The sequence below is a fragment of the Balaenoptera acutorostrata genome, chromosome 5, assembly GCF_949987535.1.
Source record: "Balaenoptera acutorostrata chromosome 5, mBalAcu1.1, whole genome shotgun sequence".
NCBI classification, from domain to species: Eukaryota; Metazoa; Chordata; class Mammalia; order Artiodactyla; family Balaenopteridae; genus Balaenoptera; species Balaenoptera acutorostrata.
The window spans coordinates 130934982-130957008 of record NC_080068.1 but is presented as its reverse complement, the minus strand read 5'-3'; the positions used below and the strand labels follow the sequence as shown (position 1 = coordinate 130957008).

The 22027-nt window shown below is 34.1% G+C and overlaps 1 protein-coding gene across 2 annotated transcripts in view; it reads left to right on the top strand.

Annotated features, from left to right (window-relative positions):
• SCLT1 (sodium channel and clathrin linker 1) overlaps positions 1-22027 on the top strand; it is a 237467-nt gene that overhangs the window by 71498 nt on the left and 143942 nt on the right. For both annotated transcript variants that reach the window (XM_057547507.1, XM_057547506.1), the window contains exons 6-8: positions 11315-11450; positions 16674-16796; positions 19076-19141. In XM_057547507.1, coding sequence (XP_057403490.1) covers positions 11315-11450; positions 16674-16796; positions 19076-19141 — 325 coding nt within the window. The remainder of the gene's footprint in view (positions 1-11314; positions 11451-16673; positions 16797-19075; positions 19142-22027) is intronic.

The window sequence follows — 22027 nt, the reverse complement described above, 5'->3', positions numbered from 1 at the left end:
GTGAGAACTTAGAGATCCTTTTGATCTCCTTTTGATCCTCTGTGATTTTATAAATTTTCTGACGTTTTATAGTTATTTTACCTACCTCTAATTCAACAGCAGCTATTTAACAACTCATCTTTACTGAGCCTTTCATATTCAGTTTAGGTTTCATAGAAAAAAAACCCCAGCTCTTTTGTATTTTTATTTTTTTCACTTTGGGTCACATTTAATTAAACTGTACAATTATAATAATAGTTTATGGCAGGTATAGTAGATTGGCTTGACATCTGTTCCACCTCCTTTTTGTATACCTTCTTGTACTGCAAAGGCTGGAAAACTAAAAACTAGTTCAGGGTAGGAATTAGGTTCTGCTAATGATAAACACATGTAAGAGACCTAAATTAGGAGATAAGTAGGAGGAGAAGCTGTGTATGAGAATCTATTTTTGTGGATGAGAATCTAACAAGTGTAGAGTGGCTCTAGAGCCAATAATTCTGGCAGCTGCTTCTGTCAGAGCTAAGTCAGGGTGTTCCTGAAGGCAATAGCTCTGGCAGTAACTTCCTGACACCAGGATCTCAGCTAAAGAGGTGTGATCCTAGAACCAGCAGTTGGTGTAGCCACTTCCTGATTGTCCAGCTTCCTAATTGTGGTCTGTATATCATTTCTCTCAGCAAAACAGTTCTGCAATTAACTAAACCAATAAGATTGACTTTTTTTTAGCATTTGCACTAGAAAATAGAGATCAGCTAGTTGATGGTGACTGCAGATAAAGCACCTATGCAGAGAAATGTGGTGCTACTAATGTTATTAATAAGGGTAACACTATTTACTTCTACAAAGGTTTGTATGATTTCTCTTCATTTCTCCTCTTACTATGAAGCCAACCAAATATGATGGAACTTTCTCCTCTTTATTTTCTTACAGTTCTTACGTTTTGACTTGATTATATATTTGAATAAATACAGCTAGGACCAGAACTATCTTACTATCCTATACATAATATCTCTTCAAATGTTTGTTGAACTTACTAAAATTATTGATATCTAATTTTCAAGATTTGTTAACCATACATAAAAAATAATGCTTTGAAAAAGACTAATTCCTTAAACCTATGCAGTACTTAAATGGCTTTATTTTCTCAATTATACTGCTAAGATCTTTGGAGAATTAGATAACATGTATTTGCTTAGTATTTATAAATATATTATTGCAGCTAAATTATATTTCAAAGAAAACAAGGGCAAAAATAAACAGGAATGTAAAAGATATAAAGAGTAAAGAACAAGTTTGAGTATATGTGTGTATATTTTTCTGTTTATACTACTCATATATGAACCAACAGGAATATACTGTGTTTTTCAAGACCCATGAAACATTTACATAGACATGGGCTGCAGACCCTCCGCACCACATACATACATACAAATTAAACATAAATCACACCTACAATAAATTAGAAATAACAAGAAGTGAGTGTAAAGAATTTCTTCTAATTACATTTTCAACTACTGAGATAAAGAGGAAAGCTAAAATTAAAAACTACATAAAATAAATAGCATATCAAACTAGTGAGATGCAGCCAAACTAGTACTCAGAACATTTTTAATTAACTGAAAATAAGTTAGATAGTTTTGTTTACAGTGATGGCCACAGACTCCTTCTGAGAAAACTAGAGAATCTGGACAAAAACTAGAAAATCTTGACAAAAATTTGACAAAAATCAAATTTGTTTAAAGTGAATTGGAGTCAGTGTAGAATTGTAGGGTAAAGACCAAGAAAAGAAAGAAATCCAGGGATATGAGCCTGCATTTTGGGTTACTTTCCCTTAAATATATCTCCCAATGTCAGAAGAGGTGAAGAGAGGTTGAAAACTGAGCAGAGCTTGAAACGAATTCATGGAGCTAGCGAAATAAGAATTGAAATTCAGGCCCATCAAACTTGAGGGTAGGTGGCTCAGGAACATACAGGCTTTGAAGTAAGAGTGACTCCCCCAAGTTAGACTAGTCCTGAAAAGATCTAAAACATGACTCTGATGTTTGATACAACATGATGTTATAAATGACATGATCAGGGATTGATAATACCCCTCCCCACCTGAAAAAAGAAAAGGAAGACTTTTAGAGGAAGATAACATCATTGCTAGGCCTCAGAATATCTCTGTACTTTTTTACTTGTGATATCTGGCTCATATCTGGCGTAAAAAGAACTGGTAATGGGAAGATTGAAGACAGCATGGTTAAAAAAATCATAAAAAAATAGTATACAATAGAAGCAGATCCACAGTTTGGTCTTTAAAATAACTATGCACTATGTTCAATGAAATAAGACACAATTTTGAGAATTTCTATAAGAGAACTAAAAACTCTTAAAGAACCAAATAGAAATTCTAGAACTGAAAATTGCAGTAATAATGGAAATCAGACATAACTGAAGAGAGAATTAATGGAATGCAACCCAAGTCAGAAGAAAATATTCAGAATGAAGGTCAGAGAGAGAAGGGGATAGAAAATGCAGAACTAACTAACTAACTAACTAACTAACTAAATAAATAAATAAAAAGTAAGAGACATATGGGAAATAATGAAAACAGCTAAAAGTCATATAGCTTGAGTCCCAGAAAGAGAGGACAGAGAGACATCAATCCACAGATTAAGAACACACCATGCATCGTAAGCAGGATAATACAAAAGTACTGTACCTAGGTACATTATTATAAAATCAAAGAAAACCAAAGAAAAAGAAAAAGCTTAACAGCAGAATGAGCTTATCTTCTTATTATCTAGCTGCAATAAGATATTAACTGACTTCTCAACAGAAATACTGGAAATCAGGAGACAGTGGAATATTTTTAAAGTGCTGAAAGAAAAACTGTCAATGTAGAATTCTTTACCCAGTGAAATATCCATCAGAAGAAAGGTCAGATGAAAAGAAATTGAGAGCATTATCATTAGCAAAATTAAAGAAAATCCTAAAAAGATATTCTACAAAAAGAAAATAATCCCAGAGGAAAGCTTAGAATTATGGGAAATGGTGCCCATGGGAGAAAGTCTAATGAACATCAGCTATTCTAAAACAATAATAATGTCTCTAAAATATCTGTAGAGAATTAAATATAAGGCAGCAATATCATAAATTTAGGGAAAGGTCATTTGGAGTTAAAATATTCTCAGGTTCTAGCATTACCCAAAAGAAATATAATACTAATTTATTTTAGAGTTTGATAACTCAATGATGCATGTTTTAATCTTTAAAAGTAAAGCCAACTGCCAACCAAGATAATGTAACTGCCAACCAAGATAATAGAGTAGAAAAATGAAGTAATAAAAAAGGATATTTCATAATGATAAAAGATATAACAGTTTTAAATTTGCAAGTACCTAGAGACTTGCCTGGTGGCACAGTGGTTAAGAATCCAGTTGCCAATGCAGAGGACGTGGGTTCAAGCCCTGGTCTGGGAAGATCCCACATGCCGCGGAGCAACTAAGCCTGTGCGCCACAACTGCTGAGCCTGCGCGCCACAACTACTGAAGCCCGCACTCCTAGAGCCCATGCTCCGTAACAGAAGAAGCCACCGCAATGAGAAGCCTGTGCACCACAACAAAGAGTAGCCCCCGCTTGCCGCAACTAGAGAAAACCTGCACACAGCAATGAAGACCCAACGCAGCTAAAAATAAATAAACAAACAAATAAATAAATTTATTTATTTTAAAAATATTTGCAAGTACCCAGTAACAAAGCCTCAGAATAGAAAATTTCAAGTTTTCTGTTTTTCTAGATTAGAAAAATTCAGTGATAGCATTGAATGGCAAAACAGACAAATCCACTAGATAGCAGGAAATATAAACATATTGCTCCTTAGTAATTGAAAGAAAAACTCAAAAAATAATATTTGAACCATGCAATTAACAAACCTGCTTAACAGACAAATACCTAATACCTTCAAAATACATATTCTTTTTAAGTACACATAAAACAGTTCCAAAGTTGACGAATTCAGAAAGTAACTCTCGGGACTTCCCTGGTGGTCCAGTGGGTAAGACTCTGTGCTCCCAATGCAGGGGGCCCTGGTTCAATCCCTGGTCAGGGAACTAGATCCCACATGCATGCCGCAACTAAGAGTTCACATGCTGCAACTAAGAAGTCTGCGTGCTGCAACCAAGAAGTCTGCATGCTGCAGTCTTCCACAACGAAGATCCCGTGTGCCATAACTAAGACCTGGTGCAGCCAAAATAAATAAATATTTAAAGGAAAAAAAGAAAGCGACTCTCAGATTTTTTAAGTACTCAGATTCTGTTCCTTACTAACAGTGAAAATTGTATTAGAAATCAGTTTTTTTAAAAAAAAGAAAAGAAAAAAGGAATCAGAAAATTCCCAGCTGTTTCTAATTAAGCAGTATGCTTTTAAATATTACTCATAGGTCAAAGAATTAACCATGAAAGCTGGAGAATATTTTCAGCTGATAGATAGTGAAAATACAGCATAAAAACTGTGGGTTGCAGTTAAGGCCATTCTTAGAGGGAAATCCATACTCTTAAGTGCATATATTAGAAAAGAAGTCTGAAAATCAGTGGTCTCTAAGAATTTGCTGAACAGGTTAGGAAAAGAACAGCAAACTAAACCCAAAATTATAAAACATTTGGAGAATTAGGGTACATCAGGCAAGAGACAGCAGGATTGCAAATTGTAAGATTAAACACCCCTACCCCAAATACTTCAGATATTAAAACAAAAATAAACTACTGATGCATATAGGTGGCCCTTGCTTTGCATGACAGTGCAGGACTATAAAAATGACCTTGCAAGGTGTGTCCAAGGTGATGGAGTACGAAGACCCTGAACTCACCTCCTCCTCTAGGCACACCAAAATTACAACTATTTACAGAGCAGCCAGCAATGAGAATAACTTGAAGACTAGCAGAAAAGATTTTTCACAGCCTAAGATACAAGGAAAGAACCAAAACAAGATGGGTAGGAGGGGCCAAAGACATAATGTAGTCAAGACCCGCACTTTCAGGTAGGTGACCCACAAATGGGAGGATAATCACAATCACAGAAGTTCTCCCTAAGGAGCGAGGGGTCCAAGCTCCACATCAGGCTCCCAAGCTGAGGGTCCTGCACTAGAAAGACAGGCCCTCAAAACTTGTGGCTTTGGAAGCCAGCAGGACTTGCATATGGGAGAGCCAGAGGACTGTAGGAAGCAGAAACTCCACTGTTAAAGCGTATACACAAAATCTCACATGCTCTGAGTCCCAGAACTGAGACAGTAATTTGAAGGAGCCTGTTAAGACCCACTTGCTGATCTCGTAGAGTCTCCTGGAGAGGCGGGGCAACTGGGACTCTTCCTGATGACATTGGCGACAGCCATTTTGGGGAGTTCATTCTACCATGAGGACACTGGTGCTGGCAAGTGCCATTTTGGAGTCCTCCCTTTAGCCTACTAGCGCTGGGGGCCTGCCTGCCCAACAGCAGAGAAGCTCCAGTTCCAGTACCTCCCGGGTGAGCAGCCAGCCTTGCAGGGACCTGGCTCCACCCACCAGTGGGCCGGAACCAACCCCAGGCCTCCCCAACACCCACACCCAGGTACCCTGGGGCTCAACTCTACCCACCATCAGGTCAGAACCAGCCTTGGAACACCCCTGGCCTTGCTGCCAGCCACACCAGGACCCAGCCCTGCCCATCAGCTAGCCAGGACCAGCCCCAGAATCTCCAGAGCCCCAGAGCCAGCTTCATTAGGATGTGGCCCCACCCACCAGTAGGCTGACACCAGCACTGGACCCCCTGGGTCCCACAGCCAGCACCCAGGGAACTAGATCTGTATACCACTGGGCTGAGACCCACCCCCCTGCCAGGTCATGTGACCAGCTGTACCAGAACCCAATACTGCCCGCTAGTGGGCCAGCATCTACCCAAGGACCTCCCAGCCTGTGCATCCAACAATGCCAAAATCTGGCCTGCCCACCAGCAGGCCAGCAGCCACCATGCAAGGCAGGGCATAGCAGCCAACCAGCCTAGGGATGAGCCTTGTCTACCAGTGTGCCAAGAGTAGTCAGCCTCATCACACAGAAGGGCCCACACAGCCCACATATGGGGTCAAGTGCTGCTGGGCCCCATATGTGGGCTGTCTCTTACCTAAGACCACTTCTCCAACATCTGGAAACATAACTGACCTACTTAATACTTAGAAATAAACATGGAAAATTAGGCAGAACAAGGAGGGAAGGAATATGTTCCAAATGAAGACAAAACCCCAGAAGAACTAAGCCAAGTGGAGATAAGCAATCTACCTGATAAAGAGTTCAAAAGAATGATAATAAAGATGCTCATTGCAGCTCGGTGCTTTGTGTCCACCTAGAGGGGTGGGATAGGGAGGGTGGGAGGGAGACTCAAGGGGGAGGAGATATGGGGATATATGTATATGTATAGCTGATTCACTTTGTTACACAGCAGAAACTAACACACCATTGTAAAGCAATTAAACTCCAATAAAGATGTTTAAAAAAAAAATTCACTCTGGCAGAAGCTAAAATTTGATACAATTACATTTAATACAGATAAATCACAATTGATAAAGCCTGTCTTGTAAAAAAAAAAAAAAAGAATATGTGAGTACATATTCACCTTATATTCAAGATATTTGCTTTCTCATAAATAGCTGTCAGAGTTTTATTTTCTAATCATCTTTCCTTTCTCCACTGATCTGATGTTATCTTTATTATTAACTAAATACATATATTTGAGTTTGTAAAATAATCACAAAATGAGAAATACAGACACTTGAAAATGTTTAGAGAAAACTGTGTAACTCTGTGCTGATAAATGTGAAACTGTAAGTGAAATAAACAATTTTCTATGAAAAAAAAGGTGCTCAGTGAACTCAGGAGAAGAATGAATGAACACAGTGAGAAGTTAGAAGTTTCTAACAAATAGTTAAAAAATATAAAGAAGTAAACAGAGCTGAAGAAGATAATAACTGAAATAAAAAATACACTAGAAGGAATTAACAGTAGAGTATATGATACAGAGGAACAGATCAGTGAACTGGATGACAAAGTAGAAGAAATCACCCGAACTGAACAAAAAAAGAAAAAAGAGTTTTTTAAAAAGAGGACAGTTTAAGAGACCTCTGGGACAACATCAAGCATAATAACATTCAAAATATAGGAGTTTCAGAAGGAGGAAATAGAGAGAAAAGGGCAGAGGAGTTATATGGAGAAATAATAGCTGAAAACTTTCCTGACCAGGGAAAGGAAGTAGACATGCAGGTCCAGGCAGCACAGAGAGTCCGAAACAAAATGAACCCAAAGAAGTCCACACCAAGACACATTGTAATTAAAATGGCAAAAATTAAAGATAAAGAGAGAATCTTAAAAGAAGCAAGGGAAAAGCAACTAGTAGCATACAGGGGAACTCCCATAAGGCTATCAATTGACTCTTCAGCAGCAACTTTGTGAGCAGAAGGGATTGGCACAATTGATTCAAATTGATGAACATACCAACCAAGAATACTCTACTCAGAAAGGCTATCATTCAAATTTGAAGGAGAGATAAAGAGTTTTACAGACAAGCAAAAGCTACAGAGTTCAGCACCACTAAACCAGCTTTACAATAGATATTAAAGGGACTTTTCTAAGTGGAAAGGGCTACAACTAGAAATAGGAAAACTGTGCAAAGAAAAATCTGATTGGTAAAGACAAACATACAGTAAAATAGATCATCCACTTATAAAGCTAGTAGGAAGGTTAAAAGACAAAAGTAGTAAAAGCATCTATTTCCACAACAAGTATTTAAGGGATACACCCCACAAAAAGTTATAAAATGTATCAAAAACATTAAACATGGCAGGAGATTTTAAAAATGCAGGGTTGTCAGAATGGTTTGATCTTAAGGGATCATCAACTTAAAATAATCATATATGAATGAATTTAAAATATATATTATTTATTTTATATATATATATCTTTATAAATATAGTTATATATGAACCTCATTGTAACCACAAACCAAAAATCTGTAATAGATATGCAAAAAAGAAAAAGGAATCTAAACACCAAACTATAAACTATAACACTAAAGGTAGTCATCCAGCAGATCACAAGGATACAGAGCAAAATAAAGAAAGGAAGAAGAGAGAACCACAAGAACAACCAGAAAACAGTGAACAAAATGACAGTAAGTACATACATATCAATAATTATTTTAAATGTATTGGACTAAATGCTCCAGTCAAAAGACTTAGAGTGACTGAATGGATACAGAAAGAAGAACTATATATATGCTTCCTAGAAGAGACTCACTTTAGATCTAAAGACACAGAGATGGAAAGTGAAAGTATGGAAAGAAGTTTTCCATGCAAATGGAAACAAAAAGAAAGCTGGGATAGCAGTTCTTATATCAGACAAAATAGAGTTTAAAACAAAGACTGTTACAAGAGACAGAGAAGGACATTACATAATGATAATGGGATCAATCCAACAATATATAATAATTGTAAATATTTATGTCCCAACTTAGGCGCACTTAAATATGTAAATCAAATATAAGTAGACATAATGGGAGAAATTGTGTTGAGTTACACAATAATAATATGGGACTTTAACACCCAACTTACATCAATGGAAGATCATGCATCCAGACAGAAAATCAATAAGGAAACACTAGCCTTACATCAGATAGACTTTATTTATATGTACATCTATGTATATATATGTATGTATAAAACATTCCATCCCAAAAGTAACAGAATAAACATTCAACTACATATAGAACATTTTCCAGGATAGAGCACATACTAGGTCACAAAGTAAGTCTCGGTAAAATTAAGAATATTGAAATTATATTAAACATCTTTTACAATCACAATGCTATGAGACTAGAAATCAATTACAATGAAAAAACTACCAAAAAAAAAAAAACCAGTAGAGGCTAAGCAATATGCTACTAAACAACCAATGGGTCACTGAAGAAATCAAACAGGAAGTCAAAAAATACCTGGAGTCAAATTAAAATAGAAATAGAATGGTGGAAAAGCTTTGGGAAGCAGGAAAAGCTGTTCTCAGAGGGAAGTTTCTAGCAATATAGGCCTACCTTAGGAAGTAAGAAAAATCTCAAATAAGCAATCTACCGTTACACCTAGAGGAACTAGAAAAAGAACTAATAAAACCTAAAGTTAGTAGAAGAAAAGGATCAGAGCAGAAATAAATGTAATAGAGACTTTTAAAAAATAGAGAAAATCAGTGAAACTAAGCTCTGGTTCCTTGAAAAGATAAACAAAATTGATAAACCTTTAGCCAGAGTCATTAAGAAAAAGAAAGGACCCAAATCAGAAATGAAAGAGAAGTTACAGATTCATATTTCTGTACTGACAATACAGAAATATGAAAGATCATAAGAGATTACTGTGAAAAATTATACACCAATAAAATGGAGAACCAAGAAGATACAGATAAATACCTAGAGATGTACAATCTAGGTACAAGACAAGGATGCCCACTCTCACCACTTTTATTCAACATAGTATTGGAAGACCTAGCCACAGCTATCAGACAAGAAAAAGAAATCAAAGGTATCCAAATCAGAAGGGAAGAGGTAAAATGTCTACTATACATAGAAAATCCTAAAGATGCCACCAGAAAACTAGAGCTCATTAATGAATTCAGTAAAGTTTCAGGATACAAAGTTAACATACAGAAATCTGTTGCATGTCTATACACTAACAATGAAGTATCAGAAAGATAAGTTAAGGAAACAACCCCCAATTTACCTTCACATCAAAGAGAATAAAATAGCTAGGAATAAAACTACCTAAAGAGGCACAAGACCTGTGTTCCAAAAACTATAAGACATTGATGAAAGCCATCCAAGGACTAAATTCCAAAAGTTAAAGTTTGGAGAGATGAAAATTCCACTGAGACTGAGAAAGAGAGAAACACTGTACAGAACGGTTAAAAAAAAAAATTCCAGAAGAGAATAAGCAGTATTAATAGGTGACATTTACATTTTACAGATTGGGAAACTGAGGCCAAAGGAGGTTAAGGAACTTGTCCAAAGTCACATAGCTAACGAAATGAGATACTGGTTTCAAATTCAGGCAGTTTGGGTATAGGCAATATGCCTGTAACTATTAAGGGTTCTTTTTTTTGTTTAGTTTTTTTTTTTTAATTGAAGTATAGTTGCTGTACAGTATTATATAAGTTACAGGTGTACAATATAGTGATTCACAATATTTAAAGGTTATACTCCATTTATAGTTATGATAAAATATTGGCTATATTCCCTGTGTTGTACAACATATCTTCTTAGCTTATGTTATATCTAATAATTTGTATTTCTTAATCCAGTATCCCTATACTGCCTTTCCCCCCTCCCCTTGCCCCACTGATACCTGAGGTTATTGTCTTGTGGCTTATTTGATGAACTTTGTTTTCAATAAATATGTTTTAAAATTTAAGATTGCGTTTTTCTAGTTTCAATGGAGATTGTAGTATTAGTAGATAATTCTGTTTAAATTATTTTAGAGAGATGGATGCAATTCCTTTGGGAAATTTTTACTTTGAGATGTGTTTATTATAAATAATGTTTTCTGGTTATAATTGTATAAATTCAGTGTTTCTAAGTTTTTCTGATATTAAAAAACATTTTTCCTTCTAGGAGTACATCATTTTGACATAAACACCTAATCACTCTTTTAAGTTGAACCTTTCTATGCTTTTTTTTTTTTTTTTGGTGTAATTTCAAAGCATGAAATACTTGTAATTTACTTTAATGTAAAGTTAAAGTTGAATTTAAGGCTTTCAGAGTTATGGTCAAGCTTATGTAAGAAAGTGCTGGCAAGTAAAGCCTCTAATCTTGATTTCATAACCATCAAGAATTTTATTCTATGCTTTATAAACTGGAACTAGTGAGAAATCAGGTGAGTTTTGTGAAACACAATGAAGAAATTAACAGTAATTCTACAAGATTTAAAATTCCCTTTCCATTTAAGTAACTAGATGAAATTATCATATTTAACATTTTTTTCTGAATGACTTGTCAATTAATAAGGTATAATTTCAGAATTTTACCTCTTTAAAAAATTAAAATCTTCCTAGGACAAACTGAATTATGTATGTTTGAATTAATTATGACAAATTTAATTCATTCACAATCGTGATGTATTTTTTCTTATACCACATTATTTAATGGTTTTAAAACACTTCTAAATTTAGAGGTTGACTTAAAAATGATTTTTTTGTAAATAGTGATTTTTTGACCCAAATGTTTATTTAGTTGACCTGAAACAGTAATTACTATTACCAAAATTAGATTATTGTTGTGTTAACTGTTTGTTCCAAAGGTTGCACAGTGAATTAAAAGATGCTGTTGAAAAGCAATTGGAGGCCATTCCCTTTGGCACAGAGATGGGAAATGAGATATATACAGATGATGAAACAGTCAGGAATCTTCAAGAACAACTACAACTGGCCAATCAAGTGAGTGATATATGTATTGAATTATATCCTAAATAAACAGAGTTTCTAAAAAATCTATAGTCAATCATTATTTATGAATGATAATAACAGAATATTGAAATTGTTAGCATAATGATTTTCTACAGTTTGAAAAATAGTTAACAGGTAACAAAACTTGTAATATGTGCCCTCCCTGTATGTTATAAATGTAGTTGCCATGTATATATTTTAACTGAATCATAATTCTTTTGGCATGATTTTTAAAGTGTTATAAAATATTTTAATGCCAAAGAAAATTTTTAAAGAAAAGAATCAATTATCTACTTGCCTAAATTTACATTTTTCATTTTCCTGCGTTTTCTTTTGATACTGTTTTCTTCAATTTTCAAAGATTATAGAATTATATTTTTCTAAAGTTATGCTTCTTTTAGAATTATACTTTTTCTCCTTTTTTCCTCCTTCATGGTAATTGAAATATTTGGGAAGCTATATTGTATATATCCTGTTTTCAGCACCACAATTTTTTTTGGTTATATGTAAGGGAATTTTATTTTAATTTACAATTTTGCATCCTAGGTATCTCATATCTTTTATGGATTTTAATCCCATTCTTCTACCTTCCTGTGTGCCTCAATTTCTTCATTTTATAAATGGGGATTAGAAATTCTTTATTACAATTTTGATTTTATAGATATCTATGAAAAGTCATATTTTTTTATTCCTTGGAAATTTGGTTTTGGAATTCTTTGCTTTTGAAAGTGATATTTTAAGTTAATCACATAGGTTGTATCTATTTTGATAAGGAGCATTATGTAGCACTGAATTCTTTTTAATGTGTAAAGGGAAGGAATTTGAAAAATATAATAGAGGCAAAAATAATGAGAAAAGCATGTTCTTTACTCTGTTCTAGACTAGTATTTCAGAAAGGATTTATTAATGTTGACATATAAATAAATGAAAATTAATGTAAACTTATAAATGCTTTCTAACAAGGTATTAAATATGTCTTTTGAAAGCTGTGGCAGAATATGCATTTATTACTCTTGAAAAATATTGTGACAGACCATATGTAAAAGTACACCTTCAATATAGACAATGATTATTTGTCAGTCATACCTCAATAAATCCAAAAATTTTTTTAATTTATAAAAAGAAAAAAGAGTGCAAAACTAGATAGGATTCGTTTTTTTGTTTTGTTTTCTATTTTTGAAACTACAAATCTTATGTCTAAAAAGCATCTCCCTGTAGTACTTTTGTTGCTATAATTTCTTTTTGTTGTTGTTGTTGCTATAATTTGTATTGCTAAATTTTGTTCTTTTTTTTTTTTAAACCACACTTGTTCTGTCGTTTCTCACCTCTTTCTCCTCCTATCTTCTCCTGTCTTTGCCTTTCTCCATCTCCATCTTACTTGGTACATATTATTTTTCTGATACCTTTTGCTACATTTTGTATCATTACTTCACAGAAGCTTTGGTGAGGTACAAGTTTGACCAGTCAAAAATGCAAAAGGAGATTTGTTAAAAACAAATTTTGCCACAGTATCTGAAATGTATTTTGTATATAAGTATGGAATTTTAACTGAGTGAGAGTTTAGGCAATTTTATAAAGTATGAATAATAGAAAATGTTAATAAATCCATAAAATAATAATGTCAAATGTTAATTCTGCATATTACTTATACATACATGTTTATTAAATTTATTATTAAGTTCTAGTAAAACACATACAATTGTTTTGGTATCCATCACTAGATTGAAAGCCCTTTGTGTCATGCGTGAAGACTAGGTGAATCCAAACTGAATAAATTTAAAACTCAATAAAATACAATTTATAGTAGAAAATTGAGAGTAAGAGGGAGAATTCTTTATTATATTATGCTTTATTAAAGTAATAAGTCTAGAGAATTTAACAGAAGAGTCAAATATCTTCATCCATTCCACAAATATTTATTCGGTGTCTATTATATATGAGGCACGGTGCTTAGTATTTATCATATACAGTGGAGAATGTTGGCTCCTACTTTTGTGAAACACACAAGCTTTTGGAAGAAAAGTTTGGTCAAACTTCTTGAGTTTGGTCCCCATTCTCCTTTCTAGCTCTGTGATCTTGGGAAACATCTTTGTGCTTCACCTTCTTCATTTATAAATGGAGATTATAATAATTCTTATTTTATGGAGTTCTTATGGTAATTAAAATTTTGAATCCCAATTAAGCACATAGGGTAATGCCTAACACATGTGTGAGTTCATAAATCTACCTATTATTTTTATCATCTTTATCATTATTATTACTAAACAGCATGATAAAGCAGAATTAAAATTAGGTGCAAAAGGTTCTGTGTATCTCAAGTATAGTTGCTTTGGGAGCCAGTAGCACTAGTACAATATCAAGTACCTAACTAAATATTTTTAGTTTGGAGTATTTTGTTCTCCTATAAATAGTGTGATTTGTAAAAATCTTTCTGGAGGGCAGTTTGGCAGTAAGAGCCCTAGAAATGTTCATATCCTTTAACCAATTAATTAGATGGTGACATCACATAGATTCTAGGAATCTGTCCTAAGAAACAGTATATAAAAATATATGGATAAATATATTCATTATAGTAATGTTTTTTTTTTTTTTTTAAACATTTTTTTTTTTTAATTTTATAGCTACTTTATTTATTTATTTATTTTATTTTTGGCTGTGTTGGGTCTTCGGTTCGTGCGAGGGCTTTCTCCAGTTGCGGCAAGCGGGGGCCACTCTTCATTGCGGTGCGGGGACCGCTCTTCATCGCGGTGCGCGGGCCTTTCACTTATCGCGGCCCCTCCCGTTGCGGGGCACAGGCTCCAGACGCGCAAGCTCAGTAGCTGTGGCTCACGGGCCCAGCTGCTCCGTGGCATGTGGGATCTTCCCAGACCAGGGCTCGAACCCGTGTCCCCTGCATTAGCAGGCAGATTCTCAACCACTGCGCCACCAGGGAAGCCCTATAGTAATGTTTTGATAGTGAAAAATTGGAAGTACTTTAAGAACCTAAAAATGTGGAATCACTTAAATTGTGTTTTTTCCAAATGATGCGTGATACATTAGTACAGTGGTTCTCAAATTTTGGTGTGTATCGTAATCACCCGAGGGCTTACTGGAATAAAGATTGTCACCCCCTCCCCCAAGTTTTTGATTCAAGAAGTCTAGGATATGGCTCAATAATTTACATTTCTAACAGGTTCTAAGGTATTGATACTAGTCCTTTGAGAACCACTGGCTTAGGAGAATCTGGGCTTTCTTCTTACCATCAGGCACGTTTGGGAAACTGCAGTCTTTTGAGTTATGAGGCATTTTTATGACTATTCTACTGAAAAGAAAGCAGTCTTAAGGAAATAAAATGAATTGTACAGGGTCATTCAGCCAGAATTAGAAATCCAACCCAGATTCTGGCTCCAGATTCTGCTTTTGTCTACATATTTTTAAACTACATACGTTTTGGGTAAAACTAATCAATACTTTTAAAAGTCAGGATAAAGGTTATTTTGGGAGGATTGTAGTATCTGTAAGAAAGGGGCAACTGGCTTCTAGCTGCTGGTAATAATGTTCTCTTTCTTGAACTGGGTGCTGGTTACATGGGTGCACTCAATGTACAAATTGATGATTTGTGTGTTTCTGAATGCATGTTATGCCTCAGAAATAGTTTCCTTAAAGCTTATAAATGTATATTTATTTGAAATGTATACTCATTATGTTCCAAAAATGCATATCTTTTCACTACACCTTCTTACCTACTTACTAAAACTGAGAGAATTAGCTCTGACCTGGGATTTAGAAGCTTGGGCTTTAGGGACAAAGACATGAAGGTTTCTTCTTGATTCTATCAACAGCTTGCTGAGGTAGCTATACTTCAATTTTTAAAAAGTACATGCAAAAAAGAAAAAAAGAGAGAATAATGCTTTTTATATGCTAGCTTAAAGTTTCTCAACCTTTTTGGTTTCAGGACCCCTCTTCAATGTGCTTAAGAATTATTGAGGACTCCAGAGAGTTTTTTTTGGGGGGGGGTTATTTATCATATTACTAATTAAAACTAAGACATTTTTAGAAACAAATGGGAGCATAAGAGTGCATTTTGGTAGCCATCAGAGCAATGACAACATTACACAGTACATCATATAAACTTTGGAAAACTGTACTGTACACTCATGAGAGGATGAGAGTGAAAAAGGCAAATAATGTCTTCATATTATTATGAACAAAATTTTGTCTTCAGGGGTCCCCAATATCACTTTTGAGAATTACTATATTGAAAGAATAGTTAATGACCTGAAAAAATTCTCATTATAAAATTCCAGGTGAAAAATAGACAATACAAACAGCACACTATGTGATTCCCAGTTTTTTTAAAGAAAAAAAATACAAAATTCTCCCCCCCCAATCACATTTGTAAACAAGAGTACATCCAACATTCATAAAGATGTTTATATCCAGATGTTAGCAGTATTTATTATCAGGTGCTAAAAAATATTAGGTAATTTTATTTTCTTCTCTATTTTTCCATACTTTCCTAATTTTCTATGATAAACATTTATTACTTTTTCAGTCAGAAAAAAACCTCTTGTATTTTACCAGGGACAGTTTTCATCAGTAATTTCTATGGCTTACACTTTCTGGAACAAGAAAGTGATTGAAAGGTTTTAATTTTAGCTATTAAATCTGAATAAAAAGAAAATTTCAAAGTAAGGACTTTCATCTTTAGGTTTATTCTCTAAATAATTTTTTAAATAAATTTATTTATTTATTTATTTTTGTCTGCGTTGGGTCTTCATTGCTGCACACGGGCTTTCTCTAGTTGCAGCGAGTGGGGACTGCTCCTCGTTGTGGTGCGTGGCCTTCTCATTTGCAGTGGCCTCTCCCATTGCGGAGCATGGACCTCAGGCGCATGGGCTTCAGTAGTTTTGGCTCGTCAGGCTCAGTAGTTGTGGCGCACGGGCTTAGTTACTCCGCGGCATGTGGGATCTTCCCAGACCAGGTCTCAAACCCACGTCACCTGCATTGGCAGGCAGATTCTTAACCACTGTGCCACCAGGGAAGTCCCTCTAAATAATTTTATTTACAACTTTATATCATCAAAAATATTACAACTATACGATCTTAGACAAGTTCTATTTTTATTTTGTGACTTTATATACAAAACTCATTCTGTAAAAGAACATGATTCATTTGTACTATGCAGTAGCCTGCTAATAATTTAATGAGTTCTGAAATGTTTTTCTTTTATAGGAAAAAACTCAGGCTGTAGAACTCTGGCAGACTGTTTCTCAGGAGCTGGAGAGACTACAGAAACTTTACCAGGAACATATGACTGAAGCCCAGATTCATGTAGTTGAAAGTCAAAAACAAAAGGTAATCTTGGATTTCATGGTTTTCTTGTATATCAGTAAGAAGTTGCATTCTGGAGAAACTCAGCTTTGGAGAAGAATGCCTAAGTCTCTACTGCGTTATTTATGTTGGCAGTAAATTGATCTTCAGTGGTTAGAAATCTTTTGAACACAAGATAATCAAAACAGTGCCTAGTGTACATAGGGTTTTATAATGTGATTAGCAACGAAAGCTGTATTTAGTGCTAATAAACAGCTCTAAGATTATTATGTGTAAATGGATCATAAATCTACCTATTATTTTTATCATCTTTATCATTATTATTACTAAACAGCATGATAAAGCAGAATTAAAATTAGGTGCAAAAGGTTCTGTGTATCTCAAGTATAGTTGCTTTGGGAGCCAGTAGCACTAGTACAATATCAAGTACCTAACTAAATATTTTTAGTTTGGAGTATTTTGTTCTCCTATAATAGTGTGATTTGTAAAAATCTTTCTGGAGGGCAGTTTGGCAGTAAGAGCCCTAGAAATGTTCATATCCTTTAACCAATTAATTAGATGGTGACATCACATAGATTCTAGGAATCTGTCCTAAGAAACAGTATATAAAAATATATGAATAAATATATTCATTATAGTAATGTTTTGATAGTGAAAAATTGGAAGTACTTTAAGAACCTAAAAATGTGGAATCACTTAAATTGTGTTTTTTCCAAATGATGCGTGATACATTAGTACAGTGGTTCTCAAATTTTAAATGGATCGCCAAAACTTTTATATTCTTGATTTTTTTACCTGGTTAAAAAAGACAAAGACTGATCATTAGACCATGGACAGTGAAGAAGCCTGCTCAAATGTGATGACAACACTTGTGAAATGAAAACATTCGGAAAATGTTAACAACCTTAAATGTGACCTTTTACTAAAATGTGAAGTTTGTCTAACATAAATTAAGCAGAATAGGATTTTACAATAGGAAGGCTCTTAATGGTTATTAAGGACTTCTTTCTATCCAAAGCAAGAATCATTTTATATTCTTTTAAAGTGGACATATAGCTTTTGCTTTATACCTCTGTTGACAAGAACTTAACTATCTCACAAGACCATCCACTCCATTGGAAAATCTACCTCCTTTATCTTTCCATTGATTCTTTTTCTGCTAGGTATATTGAAATCTCTGGAGTAATTCCAATTCTGATTCCTTTCCTGTGGATTTTTGAGAAGGCAGCTGTTTAAATATACTGGTTATCATGCCTCTCTTCAGCTCTCATTTATAGACTTTTCAAATTCCAGTTTATGACTGTTCCTATTATTATCACTATAACTAGGAATTTCTACCTAAAGAAGTCATAATAATACTTAATGATGCTTTGCAGTTTACAAAATGATTTTTCTATACATGCCCTGGTTTGAAAATAATCCACATGTAGTCTGTGCAGTAACACTTACCTCTGAGATCTGGAAACCATTTCTAATATAAGTTTGTTCTTTTAAGGCTGTTTCTTCATTAGGTCAATCAACTAAGCCATTGGGTTTAGGGGTTTTTTTTCCACTTTAATAAGATCATTCTTATGCTATAGCTTTGCAATTAGGGTTTTTTTCTTTCCTTTTTTTTCTTTGCCTGTACCTCTCAGCAAGTGGGGTCTTAGTTCCCCGACCAGGGATTGAACCCATGTCCCCTGCATTGGAAGGCGGATTCTTAACCCCTGGACCACCAGGGCAGTCCCTGCAGTTAGGGTTTTTTTGTGTTTGTTTGTTTGTTTGTTTTTGTATACGACTTAACAAATAATACTCTGTCCTTATTTCCCTAGTTATCCATCAATCTTGAATTCTGTCCTCTGGCATATGATGTTTAATCCGATCATAACAGATAATCAAAAAATTTAAAACTTGTGGGGCATTCAAGCCATGAGAATTTTAAAGAAGGAGGAAAGGCACAATAACTCCTGTGCTGTGGTTTGTACTGTAGGTTTTGAATAGGTTTGAATATGGTTTTTCAATATTGGGTAAGGTCTCTCTAGCATATCTATCTACTAATGGATTGATTTCTAGAAATAATGATTTCACATAAAACATAAATAGCTGCATTAGTTTCCACATTGCCACCCTATCTAATTTTGTAATCATTAAAAAATTTTTATCTTTTTATTTCTTCAACTGTTAATTCACACAGTACTTGTGAGAAGAAATACAACTGATGTCATCTAGATTTAGGCATAATGATTTTAGCCTTGATTTTCGTTTAATTTTAAATATGGGTTGCAAACAAAATGCTATTTATGTATTCCCTCTTCCTACTACAGGATCAGCTGACCAATTTTCAACAACTGACCAAGCAACTTCATGTTACTAATGAGAACACAGAAATGGTAAGTGAAAATATCCATTTAATGCACTTGTTATATAAACTAGAAATTGTCACTATAAGTAATAATGTTTATTTTTGCTAAGGCAAATCAACAAGAAAAAAATGCTTGAAATGAAAATAGGTAAGCAGTACCCTTTTCTTTTTATCTGTCTTTTTCTTTCACATTCAACAGCATGACATGAGGGTTCACACTTGTTTCCAGAGATTTAAAGCTAACATCTCTCTGAAATATATCCTAATCTGAAAATACTCTTCGAGTCCTTGGTAAGATTTCCTGAGCATAATCTCGACTGTGAGCTCCTCAAGAGTAGGACTCATGCTTTGTTCTTAGTATTTCATCTAGAACATAGTTAGGTATACACTAAGAATGGTGGAACTTTTAGACAAATGGTAACCCAAATCCTTAAGAACAATAAAACACTAAGAATCATTTGTTAGTTGATTGACCACCACTCACCTAAATTGCTACACCTAAATTTCCCTTTAATTTTTTCCCAAAAGAAATACAATTAGCCTTCCCAGTTCTGCTCTTTACCTTTCTCCCCACCTCTCACTTTTATTTTCTTATTCTCTTCTTTTCCTTCTTGGAATTTTATTTCACCTCATTGTTGAGGAATAGGATTATGACATCCCAGGTAATTCCTCTCTTTCCTTTCTTCATTTTGCTTAGTTTCCCTGCTAATTCAGAATTAACAGGGTAGTACTTAATAAAAATGTCTTTGTTTAAGAGTGGAGTTGTGCCATCAAAAGTAAGTTTATCCAATTTTATTGTACTTAAAAAAACTTTCTCCTTTAACCATGTAAAAAATTATTAAATAAATTTCTCCCTATTTTACTTATGTTAACATTTGGAATTTCTAATCACTTGTAATTTTTGATAATATACTTCTTAGAGTTTTAAAATAGTATTAAAGTAAAATAAAATGATGACTGAGTTCCATAATTAAGAAATCCCGTTTCTACATGACATTAATAGTGTAACTTACCATAACAATTGTTTATTCTTTTTCTCAGTATTTCCTAGAATTGTGCAGATTACATAATCCTTTGGTATTTTGTACCACAGGGCCCATATTTTATTATATACAACCACAAATCATTCTGAAGAAAGTCATAGAAAAACATATTTGAATATTTACAGGACATACTTTAAAAATTTCTAAGGCATTCATAGTTTTAGGCCAAAACTAAGAATAATAAGCTATGGATACAATAAAAGTGATAAGAAAGTGACAAGTTGGATTAAGCATTGTGTAATAAAGAGCAAAGAAGAGACTATCCTGGTTGTTAAAATAGAAGAAATTGGCTAAGAGAAATTTTTAAGACTTGAGTTTTTCTTAATGTATCAATCGTTAAGGTATTAAACATGAGTCTACTAAGTGTAAAGGAGGTTTAAGTGATAGTAAAGATTTTGTAAGTCTCAAAGAGCATTCAGAGCATGGTCATAGGAGCAAGTTTGAGTCAAAACCAAATAATTTCCATTAAAGTTTTCTGATTACATGAATAAACTCATGAAATGAATGGGTTCCTATAGATGTACAATAAATTGATGAGTATATAACAAGTAAATAACATCTTTTATAACCAATGTACTTTAGTGACATGCAGAAGGTAAAATGCCCTGACCTGAATGGTACCTAAAAATACAAGTTTATATTTATTTATTTTTACTGTAGATGCAATAAGAGTTTACATTTCCTAGAAATTCTCTTTACTGAAATCATATTTTTCTTCAGATTTACTCATCTCTATAAAATAACTCAAAAATATTTGTTAATTGCATACTAAGTTCCTTCTACTGCTATAGTTTCTCTAGTTGCAAAAGAAATGTGCATCTATCCACAAAGCCCCTGTCTAGTTGGAAAAACAGAAATGACATACGAAATAATCGGTGAATAAGGCGCTAAGATAGATGATTGAAAGGGATTCTCTGGACCTTTATGAATCTCCAGATTCTATAGTATTGATATAGTATATAATTTTTTTGTGATCATAAATACAGAGCATCATAAAGCCATATTCAGATGCAGTTGTTGAGCTCTTACTAGGCTTGCTAGCAAGTTATGTATGTTTGTTCCCAACACCATCTTCTTAAAATTCACAATTCTAGTTTATACTTCTGCTAATTACTCTACATAATCTACCTTTAAGGTGCTCCCAAATAATAAAAAACACAAGCATTAATTATGCCAGTTCCAAGACTATATATAGTAAAACATGAATGGTACATTACAAACATTATAAAGGGGAATCCATTTGGCCTGAAGTCGTTGAGATAGCTTTACAGGAGAATTTGAAATGATATTAAAGATCATCCTTTCCCTCAAGTGATACAGGCATCCTTCTATTAAATGCTTTACAGTTTGGATGATCCTCTAGCCTCTGCTTTGAATATCTCCTGTAAGAGATCTTGTCATTTCCCCAAAGAGCCTGTTCCTTTGAACTCTGATTAATAGAAAGCTAAAATCTCTCTTACCAGGCCTTCCTCCCACTGACATATGGTTTTATCTTTGGGAGTAACATAGAACAAGCTCAATTCTTTTTTAAGTCAGACCTTCAGTTATTTGCATATAATCATATGTCTGTTGTAACTCATGCCCAGTGTTACAGTTTTTTGTTTTGTTTTGTTTTAACTTTTCTGGTGTGGTGTAATTTACCTACCTTTCATTATTCTATCCCTCTTTCTCTGCATGCCATAATTGGTCTCTTAAATTGTGGTCTGTGAATTGAATACTAAATTCTGTTCTGGAGTAGTTTACTTCCCGAGATAAAGATGAAGATGCAGTCCTCAGACTCTCTTTCATGTCTCAGTTAAGGCATTCATTCATTCACTCATTCATTCCTCAAAGGTATAAGTGCTTAGAATGTACTGAATCATGTGCTAGAT